This window comes from Lepidochelys olivacea (genome assembly GCF_965140295.1).
Source record: "Lepidochelys olivacea isolate rLepOli2 genome assembly, chromosome: 1".
Lineage (NCBI taxonomy): Eukaryota > Metazoa > Chordata > Testudines > Cheloniidae > Lepidochelys > Lepidochelys olivacea.
In genome coordinates, this window is record NC_140411.1 from 109,467,784 (window position 1) to 109,489,170 (window position 21,387).

The 21,387-nt window shown below is 44.7% G+C and overlaps 1 protein-coding gene and 1 long non-coding RNA gene across 7 annotated transcripts in view; one reads left to right on the forward strand and one right to left on the reverse strand.

The window, feature by feature from the left end:
• Positions 1-16,947, reverse strand: part of IRS2 (insulin receptor substrate 2) — a 31,462-nt gene extending 14,515 nt beyond the window's left edge. For 5 of the 6 annotated variants that reach the window (XR_014712586.1, XR_014712587.1, XM_084635863.1 and 2 more), the window contains exon 1: positions 13,275-16,947. Coding sequence is in view for 4 of the 6 variants with exons in the window: in XM_084635863.1 (XP_084491989.1) it covers positions 13,275-16,698 (3,424 nt within the window). In the remaining 2 variants the exon portion in view is untranslated. Of the gene's footprint in view, positions 1-10,576; positions 12,330-13,274 lie in introns of those variants that run through there. The other variant, XM_084635862.1, reaches the window with a different exon arrangement.
• A 380-nt stretch (positions 16,948-17,327) lies between these two features.
• LOC311524625 lies at positions 17,328-21,172 on the forward strand. Its single transcript, XR_014712592.1, has 3 exons — positions 17,328-17,521; positions 17,787-17,902; positions 20,593-21,172. It is a non-coding gene; the product is annotated as an uncharacterized lncRNA (long non-coding RNA).
• The last annotated feature ends 215 nt before the right edge of the window (positions 21,173-21,387 follow it).

The window sequence follows — 21,387 nt, forward strand, 5'->3', positions numbered from 1 at the left end:
AGAAAGGTCCCACAGTCCACGAGAAATTCACATGTTCGTGATGAAAAGTTCCAGAGGCAGCTGTGTGCACAGCATCTGACCCAAGTGACTAGCGTAACTCTAGGATTAAAATCAGAAGACATATGCGTATGTAGTCCATCCTGATACTTAAGTATCATTATGCTAAATTCTGCATTGATTTACATACCACATATTCTCATTGACTTCCACAGAGTAAACAGAGTAGAATTTGGCCAAGTATTTCCTGTTAGCTGACAGCCACTTAACATAAATACAATGTAACAATGGTCAGATCAAATTATCTCTCATTACTTGAATGCTTTTTATGTACTGACAATATTTCATTTCTTGTTTCTGGATAAGAATTTGCTTTGTTTATATATAATGTGAATTATAACTTTTTTGACGACCACAATAACCTTTTTTTCAAATCTGCCAAATGTGGCATGTATTTTAAAATAAAGAAGCAAAACAATTTAAACAGTAATACAAATCTAGAAATTGAAACAGTAGTGTAACTAACACAGATCAACAAATAAAAACATGGCTTGGAGAAAAGATATTCGTAAAATTATTATTAAGTTATTAGCCTTTATTTGTTTACTAACTTTATTTGTTTTGTAACATACCAAAAGAAAAAACTCCTCTCTGTTAGCTGTGCCTAAAGGCATGACTGCCAGTACTGTCATTCTCACAGAGCCCTTCTGTCCACATTCCTAACAATGTAAAAACAGCTGTTTTCTCATCTAGCCCTTGTTCCTGTCACACCTTTTTTAAGAACACATACAAGGCTTACCTCTATCACTTATGTGATGAGCAAAGAATAACTGTCAAACATACTTATAAAGTTCTCTGTCTTTTAAAGCTAATTTTACAATAAGAATTAGAATACATTATACCTGAGTAACATACAGCTATTCTTCTACTGAAGAAAAAAGCAATTATTCGGGTTCAGGGGAAAAAAGAGGATGCAAGGAAAAGATTAAGACTTCTACTTATTCTGTGCCTAACTAAGAAGGCAACTAGTACACTGTATATGTATGTAACTGTATGAACTTTAGTCAGAAGTAGTCACTCTTATAGAAGCTCATTAAGTGGAATTCAAGCCCAAGTCTTGGAGAATACAAGACAAATGCAGATAATTCAAAAAAGATTTTCAAACATACTATGGGTAACTTCATCACTGTGCTAAGACAGAGCAGAGTGTGAATAAGAGCCGTGTGTAAGGAAGGGTAGATGTGGGAGAAACAGAATCTGCTCTCTCAACTTGGGGACAGAGCACTGGCATAGCCCTACCGCAGCCCAAAGGCTGCAACAACATCTCTGATGCAGCGTGCAAGCCCTTGCTCTTAGGATCTACTCTCAGATTCACCAGACGCTGCCTCGCTGAACCTTTGCCTATTCGCCTCTTCCCCACAAGTGTTGTTTAGGCTGCCATGGGACAGCACAAGGGTACAGAAATACTTTACACAGGCTCACCACAACATGCCCCTCCCTATGTACAAAATCTGCATGAGTTTTGCTGCAATTAGGCCCCTTCACCGCTCTTTCCCAGGCTGCAGGATTTTGTCTATTGTTTTTGGTTTTTTTCCTCCAAGTCAGGTATAAAATTATTTAAATGTTATACTTTGTCCATTTATTTCTTTAGGGCCACATCACAGCTATACTGAAGTCAATGGCACAACTCCTATTAGAAAAGGAGGACTTGTGGCACTTTAGAGACGAACCAATTTATTTGAGCATAAGCTACAGCTCACTTCATTGGATGCATGCTCACGAAAGCTTATGCTCAAATAAATTGGTTAGTCTCTAAGGCGCCACAAGTACTCCTTTTCTTTTTGCGAATACAGACTAACACGGCTGTTACTCTGAAACAACTCCTATTGACTTCTTTTAACCAGGTTCTGACCCCATTATAAAATGTATGGTCATTATTTTTACAACACACATATGACATAATATTACCATATATTAAGTACCTTTCATTTTATTGTCACTACAGCGTTCATGCTAATGTACAACCACAAATGGTTAAAATGAGACTTGTTCCATAAATGACTTGCAGCGTTGAATCAAACTGTAGCGGTGTGTGTATCTGGAAAACATCCTATTGGTCAACATTCAACAACTGATTATTAGCAATTTTATTTAGTTTAAAATTTTCATTGGAGCCCACAACTGTACCTCTGTCATCAAATCGTACAAAACTATCTATTTAGCTACTTTGGCAGACATTTAATTTGATATTAATGATTCAAATAAAATTGTAATTACAAATTTCCTTTTATAAGTAAATACAATGAGGAAAAAAAATACCATCCTACCGTTCATTTCTGCATGCTTGAATAAAGTTCTTAATGCTACAGTAGTGGCACTATAAGTTTATAAATGACTCCATAAAGATAATTGTAGAAACTGTATTTGCTTCAGTGCAGCATATTTATGTTCATTCACAAACTTTTCCCTGCATTCCTCTATGATACCTGGTAGCACTAATATTAAGACTGTATGCTTTTAACAAACTTGATTTCCATCAGTTTTTTAAGAGGAATTCCCCCATTGACTTCAACAGGAAGAAACGTTTTGGTTTAGGGAGGTCGAGGAGGGGGGAGAAGGAATCAAAGCCACCCAACACTTAAAAGGATGTTTTATTAAAAAAATCAGGGCCTGTGTAAGAAGTCCTGGCAGTTCACTGCTGACTCAGACTCCTTCCTGAAGTGTTACAAATTTTGAGTCTATAAGCTGAAATATAGGCTTAAAATGGTTCAAAATTATGAGTTAAAATAATTAATACTTTTAAACAATTTCATTCATAAAAACAATTTTACCTTTCTCATCATTTCATACACGAGTTAATTTTAATCAACTAGAGCACCATGGCTTTTTTCTAAAATGAATGTGAGTTTTGCATTTTCCGCTATGACAAACCCATGACTTTTCCTTCTCGTCACGCCAAGCAGCTGTAACCATCATATCTATTATATATCCAGCATTTTAGAGGATTAAAATTTGGACAGAAATATTTTCTCAAGACATCCCCAATAAAGCAATTTCGTCATTTTAAAATCTGTATGTTGTATGAAGAGTTAAAATGGTACAATACAATACAATTGAATAGCTGCCTTTCATAAGGATTACTACATCTGCTGTGGCCCAATCCAATACTTCTCATGCAGGAAAACCTTCTTTTCACCATAAGTGGAAAAAATCTGCTTGTGTAAGGAGTTTGAGTCCACAGCCTAAAAGTGTAAACAAGAACTCAAAAAAAAAAAATGATAAAAGACAATAGCACCCTATCACTCATGGGCAAACATGCTTCACAAAACAATTACTCCATATCTTACCTCTTGAGTCCTCGTCCTCAAAGGAAACCTGCAAAACACCTTCAGAAGATGAACTTGGAGCTTAAATTCATAACTTCACTATGACTCAGTAAAGACACTGGATTTATGGTTTACTGCAACAATGGGTAACCTCACTAACACTCCTCTGTCCTAGGGTTGCAGAAGTGTTAACTGCCCACTTCACCTTGAAGGGTCTCTTGCAAGGGGTGTTAATTCATTATGCTAAGCAATCTGCTTCACCTTGTATTTAGCTGTGACACACTCATGAATACCTTTCCCAGATATGAAGAAAAGCTCTATGTACACGCAAAAGCTTTTCTCTTTCATCAACAGAAGCTGGTCCAATAAAAGATATTACCTCACCCACCTTGTCTCTCTAATATCCTGGGACCAATACAAATACAACACTGCAAACAACAAGAATTGTTCATCCATTTAAACAGTCTACCCTGAAATGTGGGCCAGCAAAAGATACAAACACCACGAAGGACTGCTTAATGGATATTTACTAGTACTATCACATAAGGAGAAAGAAAACAAAACTTTCTCACCAGCCTTTTTGAAAAAGTTCCAAGTCACGAGAAAGAAGATATTGCATTAGGAAAAAACATCACTGCTCCTCCTCTAGAATTACTTAGATACATAACTCAAGCACTGCAGAAAACATAATAGTTTAAATAAATCCAATACTGTTGTGAAAGTATTACACAATACACTGTTAACCTCATAAATCGTATCAAGTATCATATACTTCCATAAGACAATTTTGGTTTTATTCTTGCTGTTTAAACAACATTCAAGTGTCATGTGGCAAATTATTATACTTGCTTATTTTTCATATTTTCACTTGTCTTGAACTACGAAAGCCGAGTCACTCTTACTTTCTGGTACTCAAGCAATGGCACAAAAGTAGTTTGTGTCTTCTCCATTGGACAATTAAGTTTAACTGCCCCCTGAAAGTGTTTCATTGGATTTTTTTAATCTATTCCTATCAGGCTGTACACAACCTTTTGTCAAAAAAGGCCTCCAAATTCTCACCTTAAATAGTTTGACAATATATCCTTTAAGAACCAATTTTAAGAGGTGTTAATCTCTACAGAATGACTACATTAGCTGTTATTTAAAAATAATACACTCCCTGGAGAACTGAATCAGAGAAGCAAACCTAAGATTAATTAAATTTTATTCTATCCAATTTAACAGTTTTCATTGACATGATTTTACAACTGTTACTGGAATTACTTATTGATGTGTTTCTGTCTTAAGTCATACCTACAGTATTATTGCAGATCAACTTTAGATTGCCTATATCTCGGAAACAGATTTAGAAATTAACACTAAGTGAAAGCAGAACATTTCATATTTAATCACATAAATATTGTTAAAGAATCACTTGAAGAAGTTGTACAAAATGGAAAGTCTGTCAGTATGTTCTACCGTTTCTAAGACATTTCTTCCGTTTCTGGTATCAGCAAATTTGCTATATTGGCATTACATTAAAGCCTCCATTTCTTACCCCTTCAAACAAAAACAAGCTTCTCAACAATGTCTGATCTGTGTGTCATATAATCCTGTTTAATACTATACAAACTCAGGGTAACATTTGGATAGTTTTTAAATTTAACAAGAATATCCTGGCCTACTAAAAAGGACACCCTCTTCTTTGGAAAGCCTTCCACTAAAACTAAAGATATCCTCCATCTTCAAAACAAAAAACAAACAAAAAACTTTAATGCATAAGAGAAGTTAATGACGGTCAAATTAACAAAAGATGGCCCCAAAGACATGATTGTAACAGATGGTGTTGCAACTCAAAAGACTCAGAGTTTCTGCTGTATTCTGCAGCCACAAATACAGCATTAAGGTATAATGAAATAGACATTCTTACTTTTTAGTACACCTTTTGGTGGATCTGCATAACAGTATCAGAGTGGACTGTACATAACTATTTCAGCCTCCTCACAGCCACAATAAGTTAGACAATTCCACATGGAAAACCCTCTCCTCTTGAAAAGAATTCCACTACAGGTTACTAGACAGACAAGGTGGTGAGGTAATACAGGTTACTGACGGATGCATTGCAAAAGCACATTTAGCTAAGTTATGAGAGTGTTCTGACTGCCTAGATAGAGCTAATAAATCCAACGTGGGAAATCACTCTATTGGATGAGAGAACAGAAAATCCTCTCCCTGATGACACAGTTCATGATCGTCAATCATAATTTGTCTTAAAGTGGCTCACTACACATCTTCTACAAGAAGGATATTTTAGACTGTAGTACAATTCTTTAGTGTACCATCTCTATTGTCTTTCCTAAGATATTTCAGTCCCTTGTTGAAGGACAAATATGTTCCCTATTCTCTTTAGGCTATGAGCCCAACAGTGGGCTGACAACCCATTGTCAACAGTGAGGCTGGGGTTGGTTACTACAGCGTACTGCTTGTAATAGCAGGTGCATGGCCCTGGGGCTGCCATCTGCCAGGAAGGAAGTATTCTCTTCTAGGATGCTGAAGTGATTGTAAACAAAACACTGACTCACTCCTAAACTATTACATAACTGGGTATTTCGCAGTGTAGATGTTATATGGGTTTTTCTTCATCTGTTTAACTATTTCTATATGCTGTTTATTAGAATAAAATACTCTTATGGGTCACTTATATGGGACAGCTATTCTTTGTTTATTGTGTAAGTGTATGTGCCTCACACACACACACACGAGCTACTTTTTTTAAAACTGTAGAACTTGTTAAATTATGAACTCCAGTAAAGACACTATAGCTCCAATGACTGAACTGTTAATTACCTATGCACAGGCAAATCTAAGTGTCAGCTATTTAATGAGTTTATCTACAACTGAGTTAATGGCTTATTTCTTGGGAACGTTACTGGAATTAGCCATGATGTGGGAAGAGTACTAATACTTCACCAAAACCTTTCCCCCACACTTTGTCTGTCTAGTTGGTTTGATTGGATGCACATTGGGGTAGGAATTCTTTGGATATCTATGTGCAGTATCTGATCTCAGTTGGAGACTCTAATCTAGGCACTACTGTAATACAAATAATAATCTAACACAGAAAATATCTTGAAGGACAGTGAAAACTCTATCTGAATTCCAAGAAGAACATACTCTTGCAAGATCTGTAACTGAAAAAGAAAATAATTTATCAATAGTTTTTAAAAAATTCACACAGGTATTTATATTCATTTCAAAAGTATTTCCCCACTCGAAAACTTGAAATCATTATCTGTTTCCTTAAAAGAAAGACAAGGTGAGTGAGGCAATATCTTTTATTCGCCCAATTTCTGTTGGTGAGAGATGAGTTTTCGAGCTTATACAGAGCTCTCCTCTAAAGTTTGTCTCTCTCACCAACAGAAGTTGGTCCAATATTACCTCACCCACTTTGTTTCTCTAAAATCCTGGGACCAACAGCACTGCACCGCACAACACCACACACAGCAATGGAAGCTATCGATCCTTAGAACACATTTACCCTTCATTGCATTCAAACACTGGCATTTTTTGTACATTTCCACATAGCGCAGGACGACTTTTCGCTAAAAAGATTTTAAATGTTTGTTTTGGAAAAAGAATTATATGGACCTTACAAACTGATATGGGGGGAAAAAAACAGGATAAACTGTGGGCCTGTTATCCATGACCGTATTCCTTTAAAGGTATTTCCAACCAGATTGTTGCCCATTAGATTCAAGTTTAAAACAAACTTCTCCGCTTTTGATTAAATCAAGCTATTTTTAGCTGTACGTTTTCATCTACAATACCAACAGAAACACATTTGCGTGTACATGAATAAATATGCAACTTAGCAGACTAGTCTCCACATAATCATGCATATTGATTAGAAACTATCCACCAACATGCTAAGCACCAGTGTCTAGCTGTCTACACATTAGGGGCAGGATGCATGTCTACCTTTCAGGAAAACTAAAAAGAAAATTACTATACATGCTATGACAGTTTACCAGTCAATTAAGTATTTTATCCTTATGCAGACAGAATAAAGAACTGAGGGGGAGGGGGAATTTCCATTTATTTCAGTAAGCTTTAAATCAGGCCCTTAGAAACTAATCCTGAAACTCTTGCTCACACCAAAAAAAAAAAGAAAAAAGACACTAAATTCATTAAGAATTTTGCTTTAAAAGAGCTGCATGGTCAGAAAAACCTACAACTCATGTGAATTTGTGTTTACCTAGTGCAAGTCTGCCCCCGGTGACCACCTTAAAAACACATACAGAGAAGCAGCTACAAAAAAAATAAAATAGCTATATTTTTTTAATTCAGAGAAGCAACGTGAAACTTAGAAAAATAAGCACTCAGATACCAGGGCCGTGGGTACCAAAGTGAGAACCTAGAGCTTGATACTGCACTACTGAAGTCAGTGAATGCTACTGATTTCAATGAGCATAGGATCAGACCTAGAGATAGAATTCAAGAGTTCATTTTCAAGCAAATCCCATGAGGAATTAAAGAATTACAACTAAATATTAAATGAATCTACATAGAAAAGTCTATTTGATAAACTTTGTCTATTTGTTTTAGATGATTTATTTTATGCATTTTGCGAATATACTGAAAAATCTACTAACTCAGCAAAATGCTGTCTTCACAATTTCAAAAACACAAAATAGGTGCACTCATGAACACAAATATAGTCCATAAGTGAAGTATGTATATGCACACACATACCTTCATGAGGCATAATGTCTTTAAAAAAATTAAAAAGTAGTTAAACATTTCTTTAGGATTTGTTTGATAGATGGAAAAGACAGACATTTTGTTAAGTGCTCTTGCTGCTTTTGAGAAGATCTGGCTTAAACTGAAAATACCTGGATTGTATATACAATACTTTAACTTCCTAATGGGGAAGGAGATCCATTACTTAAATTGACTACAGTGTACGCATGCCGTGTTTCAACTTTTAAACCAGCTTCAGTATTTCAATATAATGATATTTTAAAAAATGGTAAAACCAGCACAAAGTATCCAACATTATTTCCTCCTTATAGCGGAGGGGGGGAATTCATACAAAATATGTCCTAATACTCTTTCTGGTCGTACATTCCTTTATGTATTTTACTTACAACACAAGTGAATGTTAGTCTCGGCAGCTATCTTGAAAGAAATCAAATTATCAGAAACAATCATCAACCTAAGCATTTCCTCTGCCTTGAGCAATGACTACACTGGTTCACGTTAGAACAAACCCACCATTCAACTTAGTCTATAACTATTTATCTTAAATGATTCAAAGTAACCATGACAATCTTGTTTTGTTTAGTTTAGTGCAACTAAATATAATTTAAACTATAATAAGAAATAAAAGCCAAATACATTTATGGGTTTTGGTGTTTTCTCATTTTTAAAAATCTGACATCCATATAATTAAAACAATTGAAAATGAATTTTTTTAAAAAAGTAAAAGTTGTCATTTAATTTTACAAAACTTATAGTTTGCAGTTTGTATTTTATAGGTTATGCTGCCAGATTTGATACCTAATCATTTCATTTTACCTCTAATAGAATGGAATCTGAAAGAGCAGTACCACATTTTCCAACAAGCATCTAAGGTGAAACTGGAACTCTTAAATTTTATCTGTGAAGTGATTTATAATCACAGCCATATCGGATATAATAGGTAGGCCAGTTCTTGAATCTATTCATTCTGAGGTATATAACCCACTGCATGGCACTAGATCAGTAAGAGCAAATGCTACATTTGTAATTAGTACTAATTTATACGACATTTAGTATAAATTAGTACTAATTTATACGAAAAAAATTAGGCTTTAAAAAAGATGTACAAAGCTGTATTTGAATGTTTTCATAAAATTAACAAGACATTTTGATTAGAAGATTACTTTTATACAGGCAATTAAAACATTTCCTTGCAGATTCTGAACCAAACTTTGTGGCAATCAGTATAAAAGAATCAAAAAGTGAAACTGACTTCTCTAGTTTTATTGTCCAAACTGAGCACAAAGGGAAAAAGTAAATCAGGGTTTCAGTTTTAACAATGTGTGAATTTTATCTAGATCTGACTTTTGTACTGTTTACGTATATTCATAAAATCCTTACGAGAATTATGACCTAGTGAGACATCATTTTACCTATTCTCAAAGACCACTAGCTTGCTTTATGATCATTTAAAACTGATGTATCATAGGTTATAATTGAAGACCTTTTTTAATAAATCAAGAAGAAGTAAAAGGTGGGGGGGGGGGGGGGGAAGAGAGCCAACAGACCTCAATCTCATGTATTTGCTGTCACACTTTGGAAAACTAAAACATCACTAGTTGGAAAAACTTTAATATGTTCCAGAAAACATGTTGCTTTTGGAATAAAACAAATATAATGGCCCCAATCGTAATATCCTTAACCAGGCAAAAAACTTCCAATTAAGTCAAAACTCAAGCACAATTACTACTGGACTTAATGGGATTTTGCTTAAGGATTTCAGGATAAAAACAAAAACCACAGGGTGAAATCATGACCCTATTAAAGCCAAAATTACTAGTGATTTCAATGGAGCCAGGGTTTCACCCAAAAGACAGATCTTCAGTTGGTGTAATTTAGCACAGCTCCAATGTAATAAACAATTTACACCAAAGGAGGAACTGGGTGAAAATGTTTACATAAGCAAGGAAATACATCATTTTGTCTGAACTAATGTTATTTTGCAAAGGGTTGTTGTTATTTCATACTTAGAAAGCTGAATGCTAACTGATAATCAGTGTGCAACAAAAGAGTTTCCAGCTGTCTAGTAAAGGCACTATTTTATTTATATTTCAGAAAAAGGCAAGTACTTGTTAGACTCTCACAGGCCTGCACACTTTCAGAGTGAAGTAGAACTAAATAAACTGATAAATTCTGAATGACCTTTTTATTTTTCTGTTTTCAGCTATTTTGGTTTTGTTAGCTTGCTCTCGTTGTAACAAGATGATACTGGTTCAAAATTCCAAAAACCACACTAGTCTTTAAAGCAGCCAGGCAAGTTACTGATGAAAACCAATGCATCTTTATTTTTAAAGTCACATAATTAATTTTCTTTGTTAACGGGACAAAAACTCAAACACAATATTTACTTACATAATAAAATATATCTATAGATATGGGGAAGTATTTGAACTGACTATGATTTTACATTGAAATATTAATTTCCGAATAAACCAAATAGAATGAACTTTGGGGGTTTTTTTGTTTTTTTTTTTTTACAAGATACAGGCTTTTTACAAGAGTTCTTCATGTTACTTTCTTTCTAAAGCAGCAAACATTGCAGTTTTAAAATTGCTCCAAACTGTTAATTTCTCCATAGCTTTGAAAGGATAAAGCTAGCTCCCATTCAGTGGCTTTAGTGATTTAGTAAACAATTAGTACAAACAGAAAAGTAAACAATTCTCATCACATCTAATACAGGCTACCTCCATGGTAAACTGTATATAGTAACATCAATTAAAAATCTTCAATAAAGTTTAGCCAAATCATTCTGAACTGCCACTGACTTAAAATAAGAAATGAGAGTTAAACCAGTACCTAGTATGCTTAATACATATACATATATTTCTGTAATTCTACATGTGTATTTCATCATAAAATATGAAAATCCTGTTAATCTTACAAATTAAAGTTCTTAGAACCTCGAATGCTACTGTGAACAGTACCAGTGATCTTTAAGTAGCAGCAGTAGTAATAGGGTAGTAGTACTGTAAACAAACTTCAAGGTGGTTATGTAAACAAAACCAAAATAGAGCTCAGGAGTTGTAAATATTAATGGCTCCGCTCAATAGCCCACTACTGTACTTATGCATTCCCTTACTAAGGTAATATTCTTGCACTTTCCTAATCACACTGCTCTTTCTGTTCAAATTAATTCACTAAAAATATCTGTAACATACAGCCTCCACTTTAAAATATGACCTGGAACACTGATCAACAGTTATGCGAAGTGTTTCTTATCTCTTTGTCCTGAAATTGGCTACAGTTCTTCCTGAATAGAGTGAGTGTGATTATATGCAACAGGCATGCACGTGTGGGAAACAAGGAAACCTCAGGGAAACAGAATGGTTGAAACAGTCATCAGCTGTGCCTCCTACATTCAGCTCAACACCCAGTGATGCTGATCTTCATTGCAATTTACATGCATATAAAAAGGGGAGGAAAAGCCCACAAGTAAAAGAAAATATTAAAATAAAACAAGTATCTGAATAATCTTCAGATATTTTATAATTACTAGAATTGAACTGTTCCCACCATTCACCATTCTCTAAATTCATTTTGCTATATTTATACTATCTTTTTGTTAACTTTATCAGAGATGCAGCGCCAGTTTCCCCTTATTAGCTAAATGAATGGAATGTCCACACTTTAATCCAATCTGGATGCTGGGAGCATTTCAATCCAGTCCAGGTTTTCCCCCTAGGCAGAGTTCCCTTCCCCTCACCCCTTTCCCTTAGGGTCAGCAGTTTGGAGGATACTGTAGAAGTGGTGCTTCCCCAATATGGGTTTGTTATGCAGTTGGGGGGGCTGTAGGTAGGTCAAGCAAAACTCAAATCTTGTTAAACTCAATTTACAACTAAATACAAGAGAGCTCAAGATTTTACTGGAACATAACTCCAATGTACAGGCTACAGCCAAACATTCTTTATATAAGGCAATGGAATCAATAATTGTAGCATTCACGCTGATTTATGCCAAACCATGTAAATCCTGAAGCCAGCTTAAGCAAAACTACAGATAACTGACAAGTCTGTCTCTGTCCTTAACGAAAACTTATACTCAAATAAATTTGTTAGTCTCTAAGGTGCCACAAGTCCTTTTCTTTTTGCGGGTACAGACTAACACAGCTGCTACTCTGAAACCATTCAGTGTGTTCATCTTGTAAAAATTCTGACATTTCAGTCAACAATCCTCTCAATTAGGTTCAAAGCTTTCTCCACTTTCATCTCTTCCATCTTTCTGCACTTCCTATAAAAAAAGAACATTTTCTTCTTCAAAATCAACAAGCCAATAATAAATGGAACAAAAATCTCTACAAGTGGTGTCAGAAATGGACACTTTTTACTTAAAACTGATTATCTGTATGAAAACTATATAAATATGTAAGTAAAACCTAGAGTGGGTTATTCACCCTTGTCATTTCAGCATCCTAGACCGATAAATACATACTACAGTTTATAGGTACATACAGGTTAAAAATGCCCTGGTGCAATAGCAAAGAGGATCCCTGCGGTGTCTCAATGATTAACTTTTAAACCTTCACATATTGTCTGTTCCTGGCCTCCCCAGTTATAACACAGACTTTCCCTCTTGCTAGGAAGAGTTTTCTATAGCACAACTAGCACCTGTGGAAAGGAACAGCTACATGATTAAAACACAAATTCTCTCTCATATTAAGCTTTAGGTTATTTAGGGTTCTTTTTGTTTTCAAGCAGCCTGCATTTGCTATCCACTTAAAAAGCAAACCAACCCACTGGCCATTGATACTGTGATTCAACCAGCAGCTGCAGTGTAGTTACCCGTAGCTGTTGGGTAGGCCTTTAAACAAAATTTGCAAAACAATATGCAACCCTCATATTGTTTTGACTCTTTCAGATAGATGGCCAAGGATCTGTCGGTAATCTGATGTGCTCCCTCGCTGTCTTTGAACTCAAGCTTTATAAACTCTTAAGCAAAGGCGCTGAAAAATGTTCTAACTGCAGTTCTGCAGCATATCCAAAATACAGAACTGTGTACTCACTAGTCTGGGCTCCTGTGAAGGGGGCACACTCACTAATTTAAGTGTTTCCTTGTGTATAGATATTTTATTTGGAAAGCTTACAAAGCTGAGAAAGAGAGAGAAACCTCTCCCAAAATGGCAACATTCCCTAGAAATACAAATATAGCACATTGGGAAAGCGACCTACTGCTCACCTTTCACAGCAGTTGCTTCTTTCAGGTTGTGGGATAGGAAATCTATGCTGGCATAGGCGCTGGTCTCCACTCCATTGATGTCCCCATTCATGGCGTGCCTGCCTTTGCGTCTGACTTTGTCACGGTTTGCCAGGCTCCCATCCACCACGTCTATGGCGATGTAGTTGAGGCCGTTCTGGAAGCCAGCGGAGGTCTCCCGGCACATGGGGCTGCTGCCCTGCTCCTCCTCCAGGCCGTCGCTTTTCCTGAGGGACACGTTCTCCACCGAGGCCGAGTTGTGCCGTTTGGGGTTATGTGCAAAGGAAGGAGACACGGGGGTCACAGTGGTGGTGGAGGAGAAAGTCTCCGAGCTGTGCCGCCGGCGCCCCTGGGGATCCGCCCGGATGACCTTAGCCCCGCGGTTGGGGTCCGGGGGCGGGCTGGAGAGGATGAAAGCCTCCACCCCGGCCAGGGTGAGTCTCTTCACCCCGGCCGTGGGGCTGGTGACCCGGGCACTTTCTGGCTTCTGGGCGATGGGCTGGGGCGGGGTGGCGGCCATGCCGAAGGTCATCTCGGTGTAATCACCCCCGTCGGGCGGGCTGGACAGGCAAGCCACCCCCACCGCCGCCGGCAGGTAGAGCCCCTCGGGCCGGCCGCGGCTGGCGCAGGCCTCCGGCGAGAGCGCCTCCAGGCAGCCCACCGAGACCGGGCCCGCCTGCGAGCCGAAGTCGATGTTCATATAGTCGGAGAGGGGGGAGCGCCTCCGCCCGGCGCCCGAGCCCAGCGAGGAGGCCGGGCTGTCGGCCGGCAGGGAGGGCGGCGAGTCGGCAGCCGCCGGCTCCCCGAAGTCGATGTTGATGTACTCGCCGGGGCTCTGGGGCTCGGGCGGCAGCGGGTGCTCGTGCATGCTGGGCAGCAGCGTCCGCAGGGTGTCCAGGGCCAGGCGGCTGGGCCGGACCGCCCGCGGGCCCCGCTGGCTCAGGAAGCTCTCGGTCCGGCTGTGCCGCAGCGGGGAAGGCACCGTGTGGCTGGAGGGGGCGGCGGGGCGCACGCCGCAGGCCGGCTGCTCCGGGACCACCCTGCCCGGGGAGCTCATGAAGACGTACTGGTCGCTGTCCTTGGCCGGCTCCTGGCCGGGGCAGGAGCGGGGCAGGGAGCTGCAGGCGTAGGCGGCCTTGGGCGGGTCGCCGGCGCCCGCAGCCGGGGCGAAGAAGAAGTCGGGCGGGGTGAGCGAGGCGGCGGGCGGCCCGTGCGGGGACATGTTGATGTAGTCCCCGCCGCTCAGCCTCCCGTCCGAGCTCTCCACCGACAGCCGAGAGCCGCCCCACATCCGCATGTAGCCGCTGTCGTCCGGGGAGCTCTCCCCGGGGGAGCTGGTCTTGTAGCCGCCGCTGCCGTTCCCCGGCGAGCCGCCGCCGCCGCCCGCCCCGGCCCGCGGCTGCAGTATCTGCTGCGGGGCGGACACGCTGGTGGGGCTCATGGGCATGTAGTCAGCGCCGCCCCGGCTGCCCGGCCCCAACGCCGCGGCCACGCCGGGGGTCATGGGCATATAGCCGTCGTCCCCTCCTCCGCCGCCCCCTGCCGGCGGCCCCAGGTTGGTGCTGCTGCTGCCGGAGCTGCGGTGGGAGCCGATCTCGATGTCCCCGTAGTCCTCGGGGTAGGGCGTGTAGGTCACTTTGGGGGAGGCGGCGGGGAAGAGGCGGCCGGAGCTGCCGGCGAAGGTGGCCCGCATCAGGGTGTACTCGTCCAGAGAGGCGGAGGAGACCTGCGGGGGGGCGGCCCGCTGGCGGCACGGCGTGGTCAGCGAGTAAGTCCGCTTCCTGGGGCCCTTGTCCCCCGCCGAGTCCGGGCAGGGCCGGTAGCAGAGCCGGCCGCCCTGGGGCCGCTCCATGGCCATGTAGCCGTACAGGTCCGCGCCGCCCCCGGGGTCCCGCACCGGGGGGGTCTCGGCGACGGACTCGGGCGTGTTGCTGCGGTTGCTGGCGGTGGAGAAGGGCCGCAGGTCGCCGCCCGGGCTGGAGCCGTATTCGTCGAAGGACATAAAGCCGGGGTCGCTGGGGGAGCCCGATACGGAGGCGCTGCCGCTGGACAGGCGCTGCGGGTGGGGGGGCTCGGAGCCGAGCCCGCTGCTGGAGGAGAGGCTGATCGGGCTGGTGGCGGAAGGGGGCGAGTGCGATACGGGCATAGACATGGAGCGACTATTTTGCAGGCCGCCCCCGGGGGGCACCGGCCCCAGCTTTCCCCCCGACTTGCCGCCGCTACTAAGTGTGTGCGAGCGGCTCAAGGGAGTCCGCACCGGGCCGGGGCTCATGGGGCTGCCGGCGACCGAGCCCGCTCTGCAGCCATCCCCTTCGCTGGCCGTCCGCACCCGGCCCGGGTTGCCCTTGGTGCCGGCGCTGGCCCCGGCCGCTAGGCTGTCTGTGCGGGAGCGGCGCAGCAGGCCGGTCTGGCTGGGCGGCAGGTTGACCAGGTGGTGGTGCCGGCGGCCGGGCACGGTGATGGGGTGGGTGGAGGAGGCTCCGGGGCCCCCGGCGCCCCCGGAGGAGGAGGACGAGGAGGACTGGCTCTTGCTGCGGGGCCGGAACTCGGACAGCTCCTTCAGCGCCTTCATGGCCCCCAGGATGGTCTCGTGGATGTTCTGCGCCACCACCGAGTCGTCCGCCTGCATCCAGAGCTCGCCGGGCCCGGTGGCCGCCGACCGCCCCACCTCCATGAAGAAGAAGCTGTCGGAGTGGCCGCAGCGGCGGATGTTCATCAGCTGCAGCGTGACCGAGGGCAGCTCGCAGTTGAGGCGCACGAAGCCGATGGTGCGAGCGGAGAGGCAGAGCCGGTGCACCCCGGTCAGGTTCTTACTCTGCCCCAGGCCCTTGGGCTTCAGCGTCACCTGCCAGACCTCCCGGTAGACAGCACTGGCCGGGGCGAGCAGCCCGTAGTTGAGGTCCTCGCAGCCGCCGGCGAGGGAGGACCCGGCGGCGCTGCCGGAGGAGAAGGGCGAGGAGAGGTGGCGGAGCGGGGAACCCTGGCAGGCGGCTTTGCCCTCGTTGAGCAGGTCGGTGAGGGCCCGGTACCAGCCCTCCTGCTCCTGCTCGTTCTCGGCCGCCACGGCGAAGTACTCGTCCTTGGTGTAGAGGGCGATCAGGTACTTGTGCTTGGCGTCCGCTCGCTTGTTGATGTTGAGGCAGGAATCCAGCGCGATCACCCGCTTGGGAGCCCCCGACTTGTTCTTCCATTTCTTCTCGTTCTCGTAGTACTCCAGCCGGGCGCCCCCCGCCCCCGGCTGCTCCTCCCCGCTGCCGCCGGGTCCCCGGAGCACGAAGAAGCGCTTGTGCCCGTGCTTCTGCTTGCGCAGGTAGCCGCATTTCCTCACGCTCTGGTGGTTGTTGTTGTTGTTGAGGTTGGGACCAGGAGGGGAGTTCAGCAGCCCCAGCAGCGTGGGGCTCGCCATCCCCAGCCCAGAGCGCGGGGCAGGGGGGCTGAGTTCCGAGCGCCCTGGGGCGGGGGGGCTAATCCCCTGGTCCCCGGAGCCGCTGTGACCCCCGGCTCCTGTATAAAGCGCGGCGGTGATGGTGCTGTTGCCGACCTGGCTCCTCCGTGCAGGCAGGGCTTGCTGCTGCCCGAGTCCTTCTAGACCCTGAGCGCGGCTGCTCTCCGGATCCTCGGAGCTGGTCGCCGCTGCCGCCGCCGCCTGCCTCGGTAACAGTTTCACAGTAAGTAACACATTGCGCACCAAGGGCTGAACTAAAGAGCAAAACAACACGTGACCCGCTGGGTTGCCGAAACGCTCACACACCGAGCCAAGGGAGGGGGGAGCAGGGGAAAGCCAGAGTAAAGGGGGGCGAGGCCATCAATCCGCCGCCAGCTTCCTACGGGATTGGGTGCGGCGCCGGGGAAAGGACAGCGCCATGCACCAATGGGGATGGGGGGAGGACGCCGAGCCCAGGGAGGCGGGTTGTTATTGGGTGGCTCGCGCGTCCCACCCTCTTCTCTCTCAGTCTCCCCCTCTGCTTCTTTTCCCGCCCACACACCCTCCCTTCTTCTACGCACGCTGGCTCTCGCCTGCCCCTTTCCCCTGGCCCCGGACCCCCGCACAGACACGTGCGGGAGCTCGCCGAAAACGCCAGGCGACCGGGAAGCCCAGGCAGGAGCGCGAGGTGGCCGGGGGGCTGCCGAGCCCGCTGTCACCGAGCGAGCACATGAGCGGGCCACCTCGCCAGGCGGGGAAGGGGGCGGGCTCCCGCAGCTTCGCGCCCAGTGCAGAGCCGGTGACCGTACGCTAGAGGGGGAAATTAAAAAAAAAAATATTTAAAAAAAAAAAAGGGGGGGGGGACAGAGGGTCCCGAGCGCGTGATGGAGGAAACTGAGCTGGGCTGGGGTTTACTGCGCCAGGTGTGGCAGAGGAGGGGAAGCCTTCCGCCGGCGATCGAGAGCGATGGGCAGGTTTCCTCAAAATCAAGAAGCTGCAGCATGGGCCAAAGGAGGGGGGGGGGGTGCCAGAGATGGCCCTCTCCCCCATCTAACCGGCCGCATTTTTAGGTGCCGCCTCCACCGCCAAACCTGCCGCCCCACATCAGGCTTGAACGCGGCTAATGCTAATGGGCCTGGGATCAAAGCCCAGGCAGTAAGAAGTCCTGCCCTGGACAGACGGACAGGTACCAGCGGAATCTAGCTTTCATGCTTTGGTAACGTTTGTGTAGCTCGCCATGGCAATAGAGCTCTGTTGCCTTGCCTGGTCCTTTCCCTGTATCCCCCAGGCAACAGGGCTTCCCGGGGTTTGTTTCCCTTCCCACGACACACACCCCGAAGTTTGCCGTCCTAGCGGGCTTCTCCGGCTCCACGCCCCCCTGCGAGCGGTCTTGGGCCCTCTGTGGCCCCAGCCAACATCTCCCTCTCCCCCGCCCCCAATCGCTCTCTCTGCCTTCTATGCGTGCCGCAGACACCCCTCTGTGGGGGCCACCACATCGGGACTTGCCCTCCCCGATCCCCCTTTTTGCCTCCACGCTAGAGAGTGCCTGTTCCCCTGGGGAGTGCCCCCCGCCCCGACACATACACTGCGGAGCTTGCTAGTTCAGCCCCCACTGCCTCACTCACGGTGCACTGGCTGGGTCTCCCACCCCGCCTTCTCCCCTCCCAGGATCCAGAGCCTTCCTTGCCGCCTCCCCTAAATCACTAGGCATTCCCTGCCCAGTCCTCCCGCTAGCTCCCCCTGAACCCATACAACATAGTCCAGACCTCCTGGGTCCTCCTCCCGGGCGTTTGCTCTTGGCTCCCCCGGCCCTACACAAAGTAACGGAGAATCGAGGGGGTAGCGGGGTGGCCAGCTGTTTCTGCTGGTTTGTCATTGATCAGGGGCTTGTTTGCCTTCTCCCCATAGTTGCTGGGTCTGTGTAGCGAAGAAATGCCACCTGGAGAGTGAAGAACGAGGAGTGTGTGTGTGTGGGGGGGTGCTGTTCATTTTTTAATTAAGTAAATTAATTGATCGCTGTGTTTTGCATTGCTGTGTATAAGGGCAGCATTCGTGTTTCCTTGCGAAACAAAGCCAGCCGCACTGGGGGATTAGAGCACATCGAGGCAATTAAGTAATGAGTTGTGAAGGGGGAGTGTAGCAGCCTCACCCCCCACCCCCCGTGTTTACGCTCTGGAAATCTGCCGCGGCTGCAGTGTGTGTTTGCTTTGCAGGCTGCTTTCCTTGTGGCGAAGGTGCGCGCACGAGTCCATGTTTTTCCAACCATTACAAATCCCTATTCTTATGTTGTGTGGCTCTGTTTTCCACGGCTACGTTTTACGGTTGATCTGTGTGCGATGGGATCCCGGCTCTAAAGTCACCCTTGTTTGTGCAAAGCCCCAGTTGATGAACGGCTTTCAATGAGCAGAGGTCCCTGCTTGTTTACGAGAACGAAAATTAGTCATCTCACTGGACTTTACACGCACAACTAGCAACAAACGCCGGGATCTATATGCCCCTTGCTTGTACAACAGACACGGGAGGGAAGGGGGGGTGGAATTGTAGAAGTGGGAGGTGATTTACCTTCCTGTTGCACCCCTTTTGTGTGTGTGTATGGGAGGGGGGGTGGCTGCACGAAGACCCGCAAAGATCTCAGTTCTCTGTGTGGGGAACGGGGGGGAACCAGACAAGCTCTATGATGCGTGTATGTAGGGAGGGGGCGGTGGGGAACAGGGGGACCTGGCTAGCTGTAGGGTGTGGGGGTAGGGGGTGGAGAAAGAGTGAGAACCAGAAACGATCTGTGATGTGTGTAATGGGGAGGGGGCGGTGGGGACCAGAGAATATCGGTGATGTGTGTAATGGGGAGGGGGCGGTGGGGACCAGAGAATATCGGTGATGTGTGTAATGGGGAGGGGGCGGTGGGGAACAGTGAGGGAACCAGAGAATATCAGTGATGTGTGTAATGGGGAGGGGGCGGTAGCGGTGGGGAACAGAGTGGGAACCAGAGACGATCTGAGGGGCCGGTGGGGAAGAGGGGGCCTGGCTAGCTGTACTGTCTCTGGGTGTGTAGTGCGGGGTGGGGAAACAGAGGGGGACCAGACAAGCTCCGTGGTGGGTAGGCGTACGTAGAGCCCCTGTGATAGAGGAAAACAAAATCATTGCTCGTTCTGAAGCATGCAACATAAAACACACAGTGGTGGAAAGGGGGAAAGTCATAATAAGAGTCTTGGGATAAAGAAAAAAGTATTTATTGAAAACCTCTAGCCCAGGTTGTTTTTAATCACAGCTGCATCTTCTCCTTTCCTAGACCCACTCACAAAGCTTGTCTCCCTTTTGCATATCCTTGGGAGGAGAAGGGAGCAAGAGGTCAGACAAACATCCTTGTTTTTAATTTTCTGTTCTGAATGCCATCGGGACATTCATGTGTCTGTATATTATGCAGCTGAAGTCATCTGTTTTGAATGTAAAGTTGAAAAAATATAGTTTCCATAGTGCAGGGCAGAGGGCGGGCGCAAGCAGCGAAAACAATCCAGTGTTCCTCTAGCAGCTTGTGATCCCCTCCGCCAGTCTAGACCCAGTCCTACACGTACACACACAAGAGTACATACAGCGTATAGCTCAAGGTACACCATACACACGCCATGCAAGAGAAATTTAAGGAAGAGTCTCTGTCCTTTAAATTCTCCTTGGTTTCGGTCATAACTCATTTAGAAATCAATACCTGTACCTGAAATAAGGGAGACTCAGCTATAAATTTCAGCAGGCTCAGGTTGCAGTAGAGAGCTTTTTTAAAAGAACCGCCTTTTCCTCGGAGACTGGGTGTTCACATTTTAAGTATTAAGGTACTTACCTGTTTGTTTGTTGTTTTTTGCTTAAATTAATACATGTTTAACACAGCAAAAGGGAAGGGCAGCTGCTGGAGACCGGAGATATTACCTTCCAGGAGAGAGAGAGGGATGGCCGCTGAAGTCTCTGCTATTGACTCACTATATGACCAACGGCAAGAACCAGGAACCCCTGTGCTTCAGCTACCCCTATTTGGGAAATGGAGATAATAATACTTACCCACTCTGGCAAAATAAGTTGAGATCTGTGGTTTAAAATGCTGTAGAAGTGCAAGGTATTTTTTATTTTCTATGTATTACAGTCCTTAATGAGGAAAGTTTTTTATGCAAAGTCAGGAATGGTTGGTTTTCTAATTTTAATCTTTATGAGCCAGATTATGAACCCTTTACTCAAATTGGTACTTATCTGAGTAACTCCACACCAATATGAGTAAGAGGTTTACAGTTTAAATCTATAAAAATACAGAAGAGTATTTCTCTGAAATTGTAGAATGGTTTTTTTTTCAGCAAGTTATGAAATATTAATTATTTGGGGGTCTCAGACAAATCTTTAGAGTTGGCATTTGTAAAAGGGTAATAATTATGAACATATTTTCGTAATGAAAATATTAATTATAACAGCAGAATCAATGTTTATTAAACAATTTAGATGCAACAAAAACAATAAAAAGAAGGAAATTTCCTTTTATCTCACACTTCCGCATAACAAATTGCTACTTTTTTATATTTTTTTTTTATAATTATGTAAGTGTTAGATGTCAGTAATAACTTTTAATTTTCTGGTGCTGATTGACTTATGACATGCAATAAATATTTTTTCTATTTTAATTATTTTTGCTTTGTGGAT